The sequence below is a fragment of the Aquila chrysaetos genome, chromosome 7 (assembly GCF_900496995.4).
Source record: "Aquila chrysaetos chrysaetos chromosome 7, bAquChr1.4, whole genome shotgun sequence".
Taxonomy (NCBI): Eukaryota; Metazoa; Chordata; class Aves; order Accipitriformes; family Accipitridae; genus Aquila; species Aquila chrysaetos.
In genome coordinates, this window is record NC_044010.1 from 45,800,861 (window position 1) to 45,816,809 (window position 15,949).

Consider the following 15,949-nt stretch of genomic DNA (forward strand, 5'->3'; position numbering starts at 1 on the left):
TTTGCATCCCCTCCTGCTGTGAGTCCTTTGTAGGACGTTCATTCCGTCAGTTTCTGATTTCTCTGCTGTTTACAACCTCTTTTTCTTGCTCTGCCTTCATCTGTTGCTGGCTTCTTGACTGAATTAATTTTCAAAATGCGTACTGCTGTTTGGGTCTGGACTGTGTGACAGAGATCATGTTTAAGAGCTAGTATCTCTTCTCTGGAAGCCAGTCTTTCCAGTGCACGCTATTCCGAAACCATCTTTGTACCAATACCTGCCCCCCCCCCCCCCGCCAAACTGAGTTACATCTTCACATCACTGCATTCAGAAAAGGGAGTTTCCACGCAGAGAATTTATGATCCAAATACTGAAAATAGAAGGGATTAGCAAAACATCAAAACGTTATCACTCCTGTTTCACAGTGGCTGAGCTGGGAGTTTAATTCAGACCTTGTAAAACTGAGTCCAATTTGCTAATGGTGGAAATATCCTGCGACTTGGACCCTCATCTCCCCGGTTCTCCTGGAAGCCAAACCAAGCCTGGGCAGATGTGGAGATTTTCTCCGTAGCTACTCGGTCTCACAATTAAGGTGCTGACGATTTTGGTGGCAGTTGTGTTGCAGACTTCACTGTGAAGTGCAATCAACCAGTAGAAACTGGTTCAAGGGCACTAAAAAAGGCTGCTATTATTTCAGCTGTCCAGGAAAACAGTGGGATTGTATGTAACAATATGGTCAGTGTCCTTACTGGCAACTGTCTTCAGTTTTTTCCAACCTTTTTCTTTTTTCTTTCACTGAGAAGTAAATCACAAACCCTCACAGATATAAAAACAAACATTAATATGTAGTAAGTAATGTTTCTGGTGTGCAAGTTGGCTTTTTTTAAAGGACTTGATTTTCTGCTCTGTTGCATTGGAAAAGTAAATCCTTTAGAATGGGAATCTTAAAAACATACCCAGATTCAGCAGTCACTTTCCAGAATCTTGGCCATGTCTTTGTATGATGCACGTAATGCTTATTCACTGTAAAACCCTCTTTCTTCCTAAAGCAAATTACCCTTCGACGCGAATCCAGGTTTTACCCTAACATCTCCAATGCCCTCAAGGGAGATAAAGCATTAAGCAACGGATGAAAGTATATAACCTGGTATATATAAGCTGCTAATAATCCCCAGCCAGAAGTACAGCCCTTCAAACAGATGCCACAGCTGGCAAACTGAACCTAATTACGTAGGGAGTCATAATTCTACAAACAGTCCTTCCCAATCGTATCACCGCAGTCATTTCTTTTAGAGAGACATAAAGAACAGAAAGGTTGACAAAGATATCTGCTAATTAAGTCCTCAGCTAGATCAGGAGTAAAACACACAGATGCCTTCCTCCTCCTTTCCTTCCTCCTGACTGCAGAGGAAAGGCTTGCTGAGAAATTCTCACTTTTTCATTTAAAAAACATGTTTTTACTGACAAAACAAAGGCAGGCAGATACTAGTAACTCTGCAAAGTGGTTCCGGATTTGTTAGGGAGAAGGTGAAGTCAAGATGGAGAGGTGGGAGAGGTGCTGGGAAAGGCAGGAGGTAGAAGAAATACAGGTTGTGAATTCAGTGTCAGACTGGTACTGGAGGTGGTAATGGGTGCTGACAGGGAACGTGTATTTCTGACTGGCTTTCCAATCTTCAGTCTTGATCTTGGCAGAAAGACAGAGAGAAGGCTAGTGAACAATTCTGTAGGTAAAAACGTAATTATTGACAACTACAGCAGAGATGGCCAGTCTGGAAGGAGGGAAGGGGCTGTCTGAGGCCACACATCTAATTGAGAATCCCTGTCTTTAAGCATACATTTGGCTGATCTCTAAGCCTATCCTAGCAAGGTTGATTTCTAAACCACTATCTTCATCGTCAATGTTTTAAGCATTATTGTCTACTTTTCTGACTCATTTTATTCTAATTTCTGCTTTAAAAATAAGAAGAGAGTGATAACGCCAGGTACCTAGCAATTACAAGTTGTTCATCACTGTCTTTCAGTGATCTTAATGACACATGCATATATAAGAAGTGATATTCTGTTACTAGACCAAAGTATTTTAAAATTTGGAATGCTTCAGACCAATACTTACGATTTTTAGAACCTGTTCTAAAACATTCTTTAGAGGAATGCGGTGTGCATGAATAAAGACCTCTTGAGTGAGGTAATTGACCACAAACCAATGTTTATTCATGAAAAGCTTTTTATACATTAACGTGCTATGGACCAAAGAAAGAAAGATGAAATAAGGCAGTGTCATACTTGGTTTCAAGTTACTTCTGTGGGTTTTGTGGGGTACTGTTTTATCCCGTTAGACTATATACTGCCTGTCTGGGTGCTCTGAGCAGCCCTATTTATGAAAGTATTCCTTCTTCAACATGGCTGTGGAGCAGGCTGTACCGAGGCTGCGTCTGCAGTGTGTTGGGTGAGAGAAGCAGCCCCACAGCGTGATGGCTCCTCCGACGGCTATCTGTGGTGGTATCTCTTTCTTCGTTGACTGCAGAGAGAGGAAAAGATGACTATCCAAATGCCTAAAGCAAGTGACTCAAGCTAGGTGGGGTTGAATCCCTGAATTCCTCCCCTCACAGCAGCACCCTGTTCAATCGACCAGCAGCCTTGAAAGCTTGTTACAGTCCAAAGCAGAGAAAACTTCCAAATTCCATTTGATTGCTACATCCTTGTGCTTCAAGACAAAATGACTTTTACAAGATGTGCTCAGAAGAATAGGGCTACGTCTTACACTACGCAAGTAAGGAGCTTTGCAAAAGGCATTAACTGTGACAAGGGAAACCCCTTGCTTCGTTCTACAGACTGAAGAAACTGGGGCAAGGAAACTGTGTTCCTACCTCGGCAGGTCCAGTTCTGTCACTCCTCTTTACGCTGTGCCACCTTTTTCTACTATGACTTTAATACTTGATGTTCTAACCATACAGGGGCAGGATGTTTCCCAGTAACACCAGTGTAGCCAGATCATGTCTGTGGTGAATACGGATGGAAGAGAGGACTCCTTTATATTTTCAGATTGATAACAGTCTTATTACTCATGCATAGTTTGGCTCTGTTTTCATATGAATATCATACTCAGGGCTTACTTCATGGACTCCATTTAATTTGGACCTGCAGTTTTCTGGTGTCGGGTCTAATTGCCTCGCTGCAGTGTTAGATTTCACAGGACAGCATTCCAAAACCTGGGATGCAGCAGGAGAAATTTCTGATTTCAGATGCCTGACTGGCTAATCATTTAAGCTGTTCTTAAGGCAGATGACTTTCCTTACAGCTGGAGAACAGTGAGCTTTTATCAGCAGCAAGCTTGCCACAGTTTCTTCTCAATGATACGTCAAGGACAAACATTCGGAGCAGTTGAAGAGGAGAGGACAGCCCATTTCAAAGCTCCTTTGTTCCTAAGCTTCCGTGGCCAAAGCTGTACGCTTCCTAGGCTGCGAAAAAAGTGAGATTTATGGGTTTTTAAACACAGAAAAGGTATTTCAGCAAATACTGTAGAAAAGCAGAACAACTATTCAAATATTAAAGCACTTTTATTCTTTAAAATAATAGTCGGGTTTTCCCCAAAGCTTAAAATTGACAGTATCTCTTTAACTTTCCTCTCCAGCAACGCAACACCTCGTTCTGACGCGGTTTGCACGCATCTGTAGAGGAAGCATCCCCACGCAGACTGCTGCCCGATGTTAACGGCCCCGGATACCAAACTCCTCATGCTCCAGAACAAATACAGCAAAGATTAAAAAAAAAACCCCAACAACCAAAAGTCACAATTTAAAGCATTCCTGGAAACATGGTGGCTCTGTCCTGGAGACCGTAACTAGGTCCTGGCCAAGACCTGGAGTTCACCTATAGTATTTTATGAACACTCTGGACCGTGGTTCACTAAACAGCCACCGGATTGCGTCCGGACTGTTCCCCGCCCTGCACCCAGCATTCTCAAAGACAGAAGTAACCCCTGCTGCGTTTTCTGGGATGCTCGATTTAAAACCCCCACGCCGAGACCCAGCGCTCGACCGAACCCCTGGGGCAGGAGGGACAGCACAGGTCATTGCCGGAGCCCGGCCCGGCCGTCGTGCGCGAGCTCTTCTGCCGCGGGGACGTGCGGAAGGCGACTTCAGGGCTGTTTTGAGTAAAAATCGGAGCTAGGTCCGGAGGCCTCTTGACCTAAGGTCAGCAAGGTCCCGACTGCAGAGCTTAAGTCCCCGTTTCGGACTGCTGCAGGTCGCCCAGGGTCGGTGCAGCACGGCCGGTGCCGGTGCCCGTCCCGCAGCTGCCGGACCGCTTTTCTTCACTGCGAGCTCCCACTTACGGAGCTGACAACGCCGTTTCGGCTTCCCGCGCTGCGGCTACAGCCTGTATGTTTCACAGCTTTTGAAGGCCACTAACAAACATTATTTTTATCTGAACTGATGATAGTTCAGGTCAGCGGAAGTTAACCAAGCGCTTATCAAATTAGCATCTCTGTGTATACACAAACCCCTGGCAGAAGAAAAGAAGTTTGTTTTGCATTTCAAAGCACCCTTTTGATCTAGAAGAGTGCCTTCATTTAAGGGGCATTTTTCAAGTTATTTACTTATTTGTTTGTAATTAATATTAAAACTCATCCTTTTTTAAACCCACACGACCATTCATTTTCTGCATTCTTTTTGCTATTTTACATCAGAGTATGACAAGTTTGGTTTCATGACTCCTTAATCAGCTACATTCACTACCTCAATTTTTTTTTCCTTGTTACTATGATGAACAAAGTTCACCAAAGCTGGACTCTCGGTTTGGCAGCAACCTTAACGTCTTCAGGTACACTGTACAGCTATAAAAGCTAATGCAAATAATCTGCATTGCACTTGCATTTGACTTAGTATAGAGCATGAGAAACGAGGTGGAGAATCATATATATGAGAACAGAGTGATTATCACATTCAGTATCACATTTAATATCATGTTGTTAAATGATACAGTTTAATTTTTACACCATCATTTGCACAGCTAAGAGCGAGCCCCTCTAAGTAACCCTTAAGTGAAAGCTGAGATGTTTTCTCCAGAATTGCTTTTGGTATTTTCATGTCAAGATAAAAAAATAAAGGTTAACAAAATTGTGCGGTTCCCAGTTAGGTAAAATCTCAAGTAAACAATAGGTTTCTGCAGGTTTATGAAAAAACAGTGCTTGATAATATGCTAAAGTTTTCACAGCTATTTCAGTAATATTTTAACTTCTGGTTCAGTTCCATTTAACAGCAGTTAAAGTGGTATGCAGAGGCCAGTTAGGTTAACTGCTGAAGTGCTCTCCTCAGGAGTAACTTTGAAGAGAAATGCTGGAAAAATAACCAGGGCCTTCAAATATGACAAAATAATAACTTATCCGCACTGGTCCAGTAAATGAAACAGTGAATTTTGCCCAGTTGTAAAAAGCGCACTATGCAAGTTTTGTTTTGCCCGTTTTTTTCCTCCAGCTCTGCAGCACGTTGAGCGTTGCAAGCACCTCGCAGAACATTTCCAGGGCATAAATTTAATCATCTACTAAAGAGTGGCAAGCAGTTGCAGTGGGAGGGGAAGTTTGTTCGTATAACCGGTGGTAAGTACCCAGGAATTTGTGGTTTATAATGCACGTTCATAATCTGGCTTTGCTGATTTTGCAGCGATGATAGAGATACAGGTGGTTTGGCCTAGTTGCTGCTAGTTATTCAAATAGCTGTGGGAATGAAAACAAAGCCAAGGGGCAAAACATTAGAAAAATGGATTGATTAATTTTTCTTAATCATTGCATCTGTGAGGTCAACTCGTGCAGAAGAGGGAATGTGGAAACAGGAGAAAAGTTCTGACTTTGCATCCAGACTGAGAGCAAGATCGAGCCTGATCCTGAAACAGGGAGAGGGACACGACTCCAAGGTCTGAAAGCCTTGAACTGCTAACTAGGACAGGCTTTTAGTGCCGCTCTGATCTTACTGCGTGGGATGTTTCTACCAACGATCGAAGTCTGTTAGTTTCATTTGCAGGTCAGCTCTCTAGATGCTTCAAGGAAAAGAAAAAAAAGTAGCAAAAACGCTTATTGTGGGGTTACAAAACAGCACTTACATCCCCACTCGTAAAGTATACATGCTCTCTATCTGATTTAAACACTCTGTAAATGGACAAACGGCCTCTCTCTATCACGCCCCTTCCCTGGTTTTATCGGATTCCTGACTGTAAGTCTCACCACTTCTTTTCTCCTGCAAGGAAAAAAAAGAGTCAAGTACACAATTGTGGCAGTTGGCCAAGACGAGTCCCCTCACGCCGCCTTGTCTCCACCTGGTGCCTCTTCAGCCCGTCCGTCCTGTAAATCTGTGCGCTGCTGCTACCACCACTCCACATCTGGAGACAGATGGTATTTTCCTTATAAAATAAGCCTGCTTTTTTCTTGCTGCAGATAAGGCAGCAATACTCACTTCTGCATCCAGAGCAGGAGGAGGACGCACGTATTCTGCTAGCACTAACTTTGTATAGCACTTACGCACAAAGAGAAAAGCCTAGATGTATTTTTATGCCAAATAAAACTCACTCAGAAAGCCTCATATGCCACTCTAATTCACGAGTCGAAAAGAAAAGAAATGCAAGGAAGGAAAAGGAGTCAGTCTGGCTTGAATTGTTGCCCACATCCAAGCATCTGGCGTGCTACAGGATGCCCTCAGGTACCCCCCCGGTATCCAGCTGCTGGTCCGGGATGTCTTTGATCTCCTGTAGGGCCTCACCCCCATCTGCCAGCCCCATGCGGAGGTCTTGGAAAGCCCAAGACCTAAACCAACAGGAGACAAAAGGAGACACGTGGGGGATGAGTTTCAAAACGTCGTTCCAAGTCAGGTTATTAACCTAAGAACACCTTAGGATATCTCAGACCACACCAGATGCCTATGCGGGTAACTGAATCAAATGCAGAGAAATTTACATTTTTAAAAGTACCTGGTAATATTTTAATAGAGATCCTCACAGCGCTGTGAAAGGGAAAAAGATACAGAGACTTTACAATACTATAGCAAGTAAAAAGGATGACATTTAACAAAGAAAGAAAGAAAGAAAGAAAGAATTTCTTCTTGGTTTGAAAGATTCCTTTCAGGGGAAATGAAAAAGGATGTACCACCATGTGTTTTCAAGACTGCCAGAAGCAGCGGTTACATAGTATTCAGCCACTACTATATTTGCAAGGAACTACAAAGCCGTAGAATGAATGAGAAACATAGAGAATAAGATACAAAATCAGTAAGAACATCCAATTCTATTTCAACAACACTGGAGCCTTAAAAGCATTGAAGCAAAAACCAGACCCACATCTGTCTGAGGTTAAAAAAGGGGAAAAAAGTTAGTCTGGGTGACTGCTGCTTAGACCTCAGGAGTGTTGTGGATTCTCCCAGCTTACCACTGGAAGGTTAGAATCAAACCTTAAGTTGTGTTTCATTGGGTAGTTCACATCAAAAGCTCATAAAAATCTTAAAAGAAGATTGAAAGTGAGTGAGTTCAATGCATACAGATCTACGAAAGATGTTGAGGAATGCTTCTGCTTGGTGATTCAAACTGGTATGATCTGAGGAAGAATTGTATTAAGCCTTCTCTATAAAGTTACCAGCAGTAAGACTCATAAACACAGTATTTCTTTTCAAGTCTTATCCTGAAATTGTATTAGTGATTAAGGCAACATTCTTCAAGATGACATTAAGACATCACTGATTTTATTCTGGACTACAGAACATACCTAATCAGAGTAAGGGATAACATTTTAAAAATCAACTGAAAAGCCTCAGGACCCTCCTAGAAGCTTAAAGGCTTCAGAAAAAATAAACTATTGTCTCTACCTATAACACGGGTAAGAAAAAGAGGAAAAAAAAAAAAACCCAAACAAAAAACCAACATCTCCTCATGCAAGGATTCAGAAAATTGCATAGCAACCTGTCTGGGAAATGACGTGTCCCCTCTGTGCTTTCTGCCCATTTCTCATGGTAATCTCTTCTCTGGGAACAAAGCCACGACACTTGCTGAAACAGCTCTGCTCGTATAAAGGAACAGCTTGTCCAATAAGCAGCAAAGGACAATTCAGTTCTCGGTACAAACAACCTGGCTAACTCTAGACGAGTTTGCTCAAGAACCCGAGGGATAAGGCTCCCTTCTCAAAGATCGCTAACCCACCGGGTACCCCGCGCCGACGCAGCCCCCGAGAGCGTCTGGGTACCAAAGCAAACTCCTCCCGGAGGAGCCGGGACGCGAGCCCAGCTCTGGGCTGGCCCGTACGGACAGATCGAAGGTTGCGGTACGAAACATCACCTTAATGTCGCTCGAAGATCTGAGGTTTAAGTTCTTCACGCAGGGACTGGCCTTACCGCCCAGAGAGGTGGTTCCTCTTACCTCGACCACGGCATCCTCTGTCCAATATTTCACCACAACCGAAGCTAAGGGAAGTCCGTAACTCCGTTAGAGAAGAATTACACGGGAACTAAGCCAAGAGAGAGGCATTTGCTCCCGTAAGGCAGTCGCTGTGTACCTTAGTGGTATTAAGATGAAGCTAGCTTTGCTCCAGAACAACGTGTAGGTGTCCACCTGGATGTACTTCTGTGATAACTCAAACTATTACTGTGTAAGCTGGTAAATAAGGGAAAGTAAAGGGACAGTTAGTATTAATTTTAGGAGGTGGTCAGGTGCTGAAAAGGATAGTGGTACCCAGAGAGAGAATAAAAGTTGCATATGAAGAGTATGAGAATATATGAGAGAATACGGTAATTGCCACAAACAAGGAGTTATGTCGCTCTTACCTTATTTTTAAAAACAGATTTAAGCACATTAACAATCAAACAATGAATTTATTTGCAGGATACATTTATCATACATAGAAAACAATACTTATTGTTTGCTTGATTAAATAGAGAAAAAAAAAGCAAAACAAAAACACAATACATTATTCAAAGTGTTCCATATATTTGTTAGCTGACATTTTCAAAATGAAGCTTTCTTGTTTTTCTTTCTTTTTTTTTTTTTTTTTTTTTTTTTTTTAAAAACATGATCATGAACAATGCATAGTGGGAACAAAGGGTCTAGAAATCTAACATTCCACAGCCGTGAGTCAGTGTGAAAAATAAGGCTATGTAGAGGAAAAAAAAACCACAGTGAATGTCAAAACAATACATATTCCATTGACAGGCTTCAGATAAGATCATCTGAGTATATGAAATCTAAAAGCAAAGTTACGTAAGGAAAGGAGGAATTTAAAATATTAATAAACAACTTGGGAAGGAAGAAACTAGACTTCTCAAGTGATGGCTTGGAAATAGCCTCCAAACTTTCAAACTAGTGTCAAGTGAAGGTCAGTTACACTATGATGCTGCAAAAACCAACCCAAGATGAACATCTAGAGGTGAGAAATATCCAAGTCCATTTTACTAAGTAAACTACAACTACCCATACCACTTAGTCAGCACGTATTTATCCGTGGAATGACAAAGTAAGTGTTTAAAAAAAAAAAAAAGTTTGGTCAACAGTCACTGAATGATTCAGTGAAGGGCTGGAAAACATATCTGCGTGCTCTGAAATGTTAATTACAAGTTCTTTTCACGTGCCATGCCAATGTAAATGGAATGAATGGAATTGCAGTGTCATATCCTGCTCTTTGTTCCCGGCCTTTCACACTGGGTCAGCAGTGTGGAGGTTTCATAAAGCTGCCATAAACGGAGGTTCTTCACCGCCCTCAGCCGCTGCCATCTGCTCTTCACATGATCGTAGCGGGTGAGTCCCAGGAACACGACTCTCAGAGCTGCCGTTTTCTGGCAGTCCCTAGTACAGTGCTTCCCAAACGCTGCATTAACACAGGATATGTACCCCAGATAGCTCAGCCACATTAAATAACTAATCTCTATATAGCGTTACATGAAATTCAGGATAAAGAGGGTATAAAATAACTGCTAATACTGGATCTTACCTGAGTTAGATTCAGCTTCCTTACTCACAAGGTCACAAGAACAAAGCTGAGGCAAGACTGGTTGTGGGAATTGGTCTGAATGCACATGTATAAAATGCATATTTTACAAGTAACTATTTATTTCTAGAGTTTAATTCGCATCTTTTTAAAACAATTAAATACAGACTAGGCTACATAAACCTTTACAACCCTTCTTCATCTGTCATAAATGATATCCAGATACAAATTCAGACCTTTTGGATAGAAGACATACAGAATTTATTTAAAAAAATATTTGCTACAGGTCACCCTTTGCCATCGTTTAAAATGTATAGGAAGCCATTGGAAAAACTTGGATTGTTGATGTTCTAAACCAAACAAAAATATATCCTTATTTCAAGAAAGCTGAAACACCCTGACTGCTGTGGGGAGGTCTGTCCTGAAAACATTATTTCTTTAGTATACTCTACACAGTCTCACTCATCCCAGTTATCATTCGGAACAGCACAAATAGCGGCATTTAGAGAGCGATGGATTCTTAGGCTGACCTCTTTTAGCTGCCCTGAAAAATCTGTTTACCGTGCTTGTAGCTGAGGCGTCACAGAAAGCAAGAAACATGTTTTCAACATCAGCTGAACAAAACTCATGCAGCTGTGGTTGCACTACGGCCATCCCTTGTCTTCTGTTAATAAAGAAGTTAGATCAGTTACAGGAGAAAAACATAGTTGCAATTTTAAAATCCAGAGAAAGCCATGGAATTCATACAGGGAAGGAAAAAGAAAAAAAAAAAGCCTACATTGCAGAGTACGGAGGACTGCTGTAAATTATCCCTAAAAAAGCAGCAGTACCGACGGTGGCTGTGTATGTATCTATTACATGTATGTATGCATATATAGACACACATATACACAAACGCAGAATCATCATCACTGAAAAAAGTAACTATCAATACAGTTGGTTGTTTCATTCTAAATAAAAAGGATGAGTTAACAGATTTTCCACTGTGGCTCATAAATTTGGGCTGACTAATCTGCAAGTTTGTCTATACTTTTTCTAGTGAAGTCTCTTTCATTTAACTTGTACGCGAGCAAGCTGGTTTTGATTTCCGAGGTTAGCAAAGAGTGTGTAACATCCCACTTGGTAAGAAGTTAGCCATTTTCATGTCACAGCATGCATTATCAGAACATGCTATGGAAGTCTTTGCTGATATAAAAAAAATTCTCATAAAAACCCAAATCAGAACAATGATTATAATTACGGAATTCTTCTAGCAATTTTCAAGTAAAAGCTATGTATAACACATCCCAACGTTAGACATTATTTTTTCCATCTGATACAGATTTAAAATGCATAGTATGTACATAAATAGCAGTATTCATCCAATCTTTAGGAGTGCTCTGTTTTATACTCCAGTCGATATGCCCTATAATTATATTGATGGATTCTGCATTAAAGAATACATTATATTCTGAAGGACTAATTAGAATGAGAAGTGGAAAGATTTCGTTTTAAGGAAAGGTTTCCTTTCAATTTTTACAAAAACAGAAATAGAAGAAACATCGCAAATACTCCAGAGTAAAAATCCAACACACAAAAACCATTCTGTGTCCTTCTGTGTTCTCTCACTAACCAAACAAAAACCCAGCAAAACCCCTCCCAGTAACTATATGCATGGCACTTGCTTATCGGAATGTAATCCGTACGTTAGGATTACAGGAGAATGAAATGGATCCACTGAACAACTTTTTCTTCAGAGAGCGGTCCAACTTAACTACTACCTTTGTCCACAGGTAATCTAAGATGTGCTGGGTCACCATTCATACCCGGTTTGCTTTAAGTCTTGATTCAAAGCACTTGTACATACCTAAATCGACCCTTATTCAGTAGAATGCCAGCACACGGAGAAATGGACCCATGAATTATTTTTAAACACTTCTGTCTCTCCCATATAAGAGAACCAGGGTCTTTACAGTGTACTAGTGTGTCTGTTTTGCTAAAACCATAACCAATGTCTTTTCCACCCTCTTTTTGATTATGAAGTCAAACACAGACTGAAGTTCTACTTAGTATAACTGTGGCTTTCAGTGATTGTGTAAAGCAAAATAAACTGGATTTAGTTTCCTTTGATAAAACATGGTGTTTTGGTAGCACATCAACTAACGAGGAACAACCTGCCAGCCTCATTACAGCAGATGTAATTTTTGTATGTTAATTCAGAAACTGTTTTTTTGAATCTCTTGCCTACATCTCCAGGAGGGGTATGTACTATGCTGAAAGATCGTCCTAAGCAGTTGTAGTCAACATGAATATCTGAAGTCTCAAACTGGAAATGTTTTTCACAGAATATTTTTGAAATCACTATAGATTTGTGAATTTGTTGTTGTTGCTTTAGATAGTAAGACAGCACTGCAACTCTGATACGTAAATAGTAGCCGTTTTGAAGAGTAAATATCCTGTCTTACTAAATTGCATTAAAACTCCTAAGCGCAAATTAATTTTGTGCACTGTAGGTTGGACAAGACACAAGTGGCACAGAGCCACGGAAAGGAAGAGCTCAGATCAGCAAGCGGCCGCTTAGGTGAGTGCTTCTGGAGCACAGCCTCAGGGCCAGGCTTTGTGCGAGAAGAGAACCCGGCTGCTCCCATCCCTCCTGCCCACGCAGGGACGGCAGTGGCCCATCCGCTACCCCTGAACTTCTCTAGGCTTCCAGGAGCGATGATGAGTTAGACTTTGAGGGTGTCTCTGGAAAAAGAAGCCCGCTGCCAGTTTCTGATAGTTTGTTTTTCTTTTCTCGCACTTTGTGTGATTTTTAACAGTCCCCAAAGGGACCGACTCAGGCTGGATTGACTGGAGGATTTACTCTCTCTTACCAGGATCTGTGCTGGCATGCCTGGGTCGAAATGATGGAAAATGAGAGGCACGGGCCTGCCACTCCACAGAGGCGAGCTTCAAGAGACCCACCCAGCCCGTGACAGCACTGGAGAGGTAAGTAAACTAACACAACAACGAATAAACAGACGTGCTTTCTCATTACTGCTTGCATCACCTTAAGAAAAGAATACATCGTCAGTAAGCGTGAAGGCTACTGTGCAAAAATACAGTAACACATCAGTGGGCAAATGCAAACACCATTGCTACGAATCCAGGCAGTAGCACCAGGAGTTGGGCTCAACCCCAGTTTTAAAATTACCCAGGCTTTTACCGCTAGAGCCAAGAGAATCTCTGTTGGCTGGTCACGAATGCTTCAGTACTCCCTGCAGGCCAGCATCCGTGAGCTCAGCTTCCACTCCAGTTCTGGGTGGAAAGGCCATTTCTGTAAAGGAACTCGGAGCTGCAGCAGCTCTGTACGAGCTGTACAAGCACCGTACCAGCCAGAAGTTGCAGGGTGTTTTTCAAAATTTTCCTATATCAAATATTTAGGCTCCCAAACTGGAGCATTTTTTTTTTAATTTTTTTTTTTTAAATATCAGCCTGTATTGAGGCAAGGCTCTGACTGAACCCCATTTATATAAACACAGCAATGTATCACAGGAGGACATGACAGTCCATATATAATCCTATTAGGTACAAAACATTACAGACTTAAAGAGCTGCAAAGTGTGTCAGACACACTTCAGTCAGCAAAACACTGACTGTTCTTCCACTGTTCATTTACGAACAAGGATATGGTCTGTATTCCTCTCAGAAAACAAAGCCAAACATTTAAATAGTTCAATTCACAACCACATTCTTCCTCTAAACAATTCTGATCCAAGACCAGCTTCAGCTAAACATCTTCCTTAGCTATCTTTGAGCAGAATGAATCCTAGCAAAGGAAAACAACCCTTTGAAAGACAGAAAACCATCAGTGAGTTACTGTACACATTAATGCGTAGCATCGGAAGATAGACACCATAAAAACAACAGGTTTCACTTTTAACTGTAAACAGGTATAATACAGTATTCTTTTCTGAGTAAAACAACACAAACATTACTTATCACTTAGGAATAATTGGGCACAGCATACTTCAGCACTCAGAAACTAAATTTCAGTTATCTTGTAGCTATTGCTGACAAATATTGCCTTTAAAAAAATCTTCAGCTGCGTATGGTAATATACAACTGAATGTGTAAGAAACAGACATGTGGGCTTTGTTATCCTCCCACACGCCTCATCTCACCAGACATTGGCACTTCTCATCTACGTCCTGAGGACAACATGCTTTCAGTCATTTTGGCCAGCTGAAAAGGAAAGATACTAACCCATATGGCCTCTCTCTGCTCATTAACACATGGTAAGCATTTACTTAGCTTTTCACCATTTTGAGATCAGACATTAGGGCTTCTTAAGAGTCCAGTTTGGTAGAATACCAGATTAAAAAAGCAAAACAAGACACTCAAGACTATGCTGACTGAGAAACGATCAGAACCCACACATATTTTCTGACAATTATTCAAATTATAAAATAAAACCTAAGTGTTATTTTCTCCCCCTTTACAACTGTTTGAGGCCAAATAATTCCCCTATGTTGAGAGACAAATTAATGAAGTCTTAGGCTTTTTACTGTGAAACTTTACAATGCAGTTTCTCCAAAATTAGTACAGTGCTTAAAGAGTATATAAAAAGGTCCCTACTTCAATGAGATTTCCCATGACCACAGGCACAATGTTGTACAGTTTTAAATTAAAACAGCAGCCACCAGTGATTGTTCTTTCAGTGTCATTTTAAGGGAATTATTTCAATCTCAGTACTGGACAAGTTTTAAAAGGCAATGGATTCCTTCTTTCTGTGTACTCTGAGAACTGATGGAAGCGTATCCAATGTTCTATCGTGCTGTCACCATCCAAAGTCCCAGTGCAACATTGGCAGCCAAAAGTGCACTACCAGCAAGCAAAATTAAAAAGCCAACAAGCTCTCTGTTTTGTTTTTCTACAATCAGGGAGCTCAGAGTGGCTTCCAGGAATGAATTTAATATCCACTGACCATCCAAAGCGAAGCAGGGTACAGCATTGATAACTGCCAGCGCTCCTGACAGTGAAATTAGGTACCTGGTTGACATTAGTTAAGGTTTGTGAATAATATCCAAGAAAATGTAAAAAAAAAAAATATTTAAAACAAAACATATTTTTTATTTCTAGTATGCAGAGACAAACATATGAGGGTTATTTTTTTTAGCTGCCATTCTGTTTCACAGAAGTTATATGAGTACAATGGAGTTTCACACCATAATACACCAGCTCAAGAGAACTGCCTGTACAGATTCATTTGGTTTTAAGCACTAGGTTTGGATCCTTAAACAACCTGCACTCTTCACAACTCAGATGAAAGAAGGAGACAGCAAAATCATCCTTAAAACTGCCCATCTTCCTCCCTTGCTTTGTGTGGCTTTGGAGGAAGATTATAGCTCTGACACCATGCCTGAACTAAGAAGGTATTCTAGACCTATGACCTAAGTATGAAATAACGATTAGGAATATTTTCCAAAACACTCCCTTGCTGGAGTAAGTAAATGGCTAGAATATAATTGGAAATCTGGCTTCTCTCTCCTACGTACCTGTTAGCCAGAAAAGTTGAGTGGATTTCTGTACGTGCATGTGCATGTGCGAATGAGGCAAGGGTAGATCATTTTTATTGTTGGTAAAGGCTTGCTAACTGTAATGCCTACCTCCATCCTATAATGGCCGGACAAGAAGACATATGACTCAGAAAGCAGCTGGGTCAGTGTGAACCTTGGTGTGTTCCCAGAAAAGGGGAGTTTACGTAGCATCTTTACTCTAGTTTTATGGGCTACACTGAACTACACTGTTTGTTTGTTCTATAGCCACGCATCAACATTTCAGTTTCTAAGGCTAAGGGTTCTCAGATTAGCCATATTCAAGCCTACTAACCTTTACGTATGTGTATATGTATCACCTCATTCATTAATAAGCATGTTTTAACTGAATTAACATCCTGCTTTTTGAATAGGCTGTTTTCTTTTCTGTTGAAGGAAAAAAAAAAAAAAAAAAAAAAAAAAAAAAGAAGCATACCCTGTTATTTAGTTCAGTATAATGACT

At 41.0% G+C, this 15,949-nt stretch overlaps 1 protein-coding gene across 3 annotated transcripts in view; it reads right to left on the minus strand.

Annotated features, from left to right (window-relative positions):
• Positions 1-2,168: 2,168 nt before the first annotated feature.
• MBTPS2 (membrane bound transcription factor peptidase, site 2) overlaps positions 2,169-15,949 on the minus strand; it is a 44,458-nt gene continuing 30,677 nt past the window's right edge. The window contains exons 11-12 of one of the 3 annotated variants that reach the window (XR_005932815.1): positions 6,539-14,941; positions 2,169-6,209 (exon numbers count right to left, since the gene is read on the minus strand). Coding sequence is in view for 1 of the 3 variants with exons in the window: in XM_030020202.2 (XP_029876062.1) it covers positions 14,719-14,941 (223 nt within the window). In the remaining 2 variants the exon portion in view is untranslated. Of the gene's footprint in view, positions 14,942-15,949 lie in introns of all 3 variants that reach the window. The other 2 variants (XM_030020202.2, XR_003924274.2) reach the window with 2 other exon arrangements.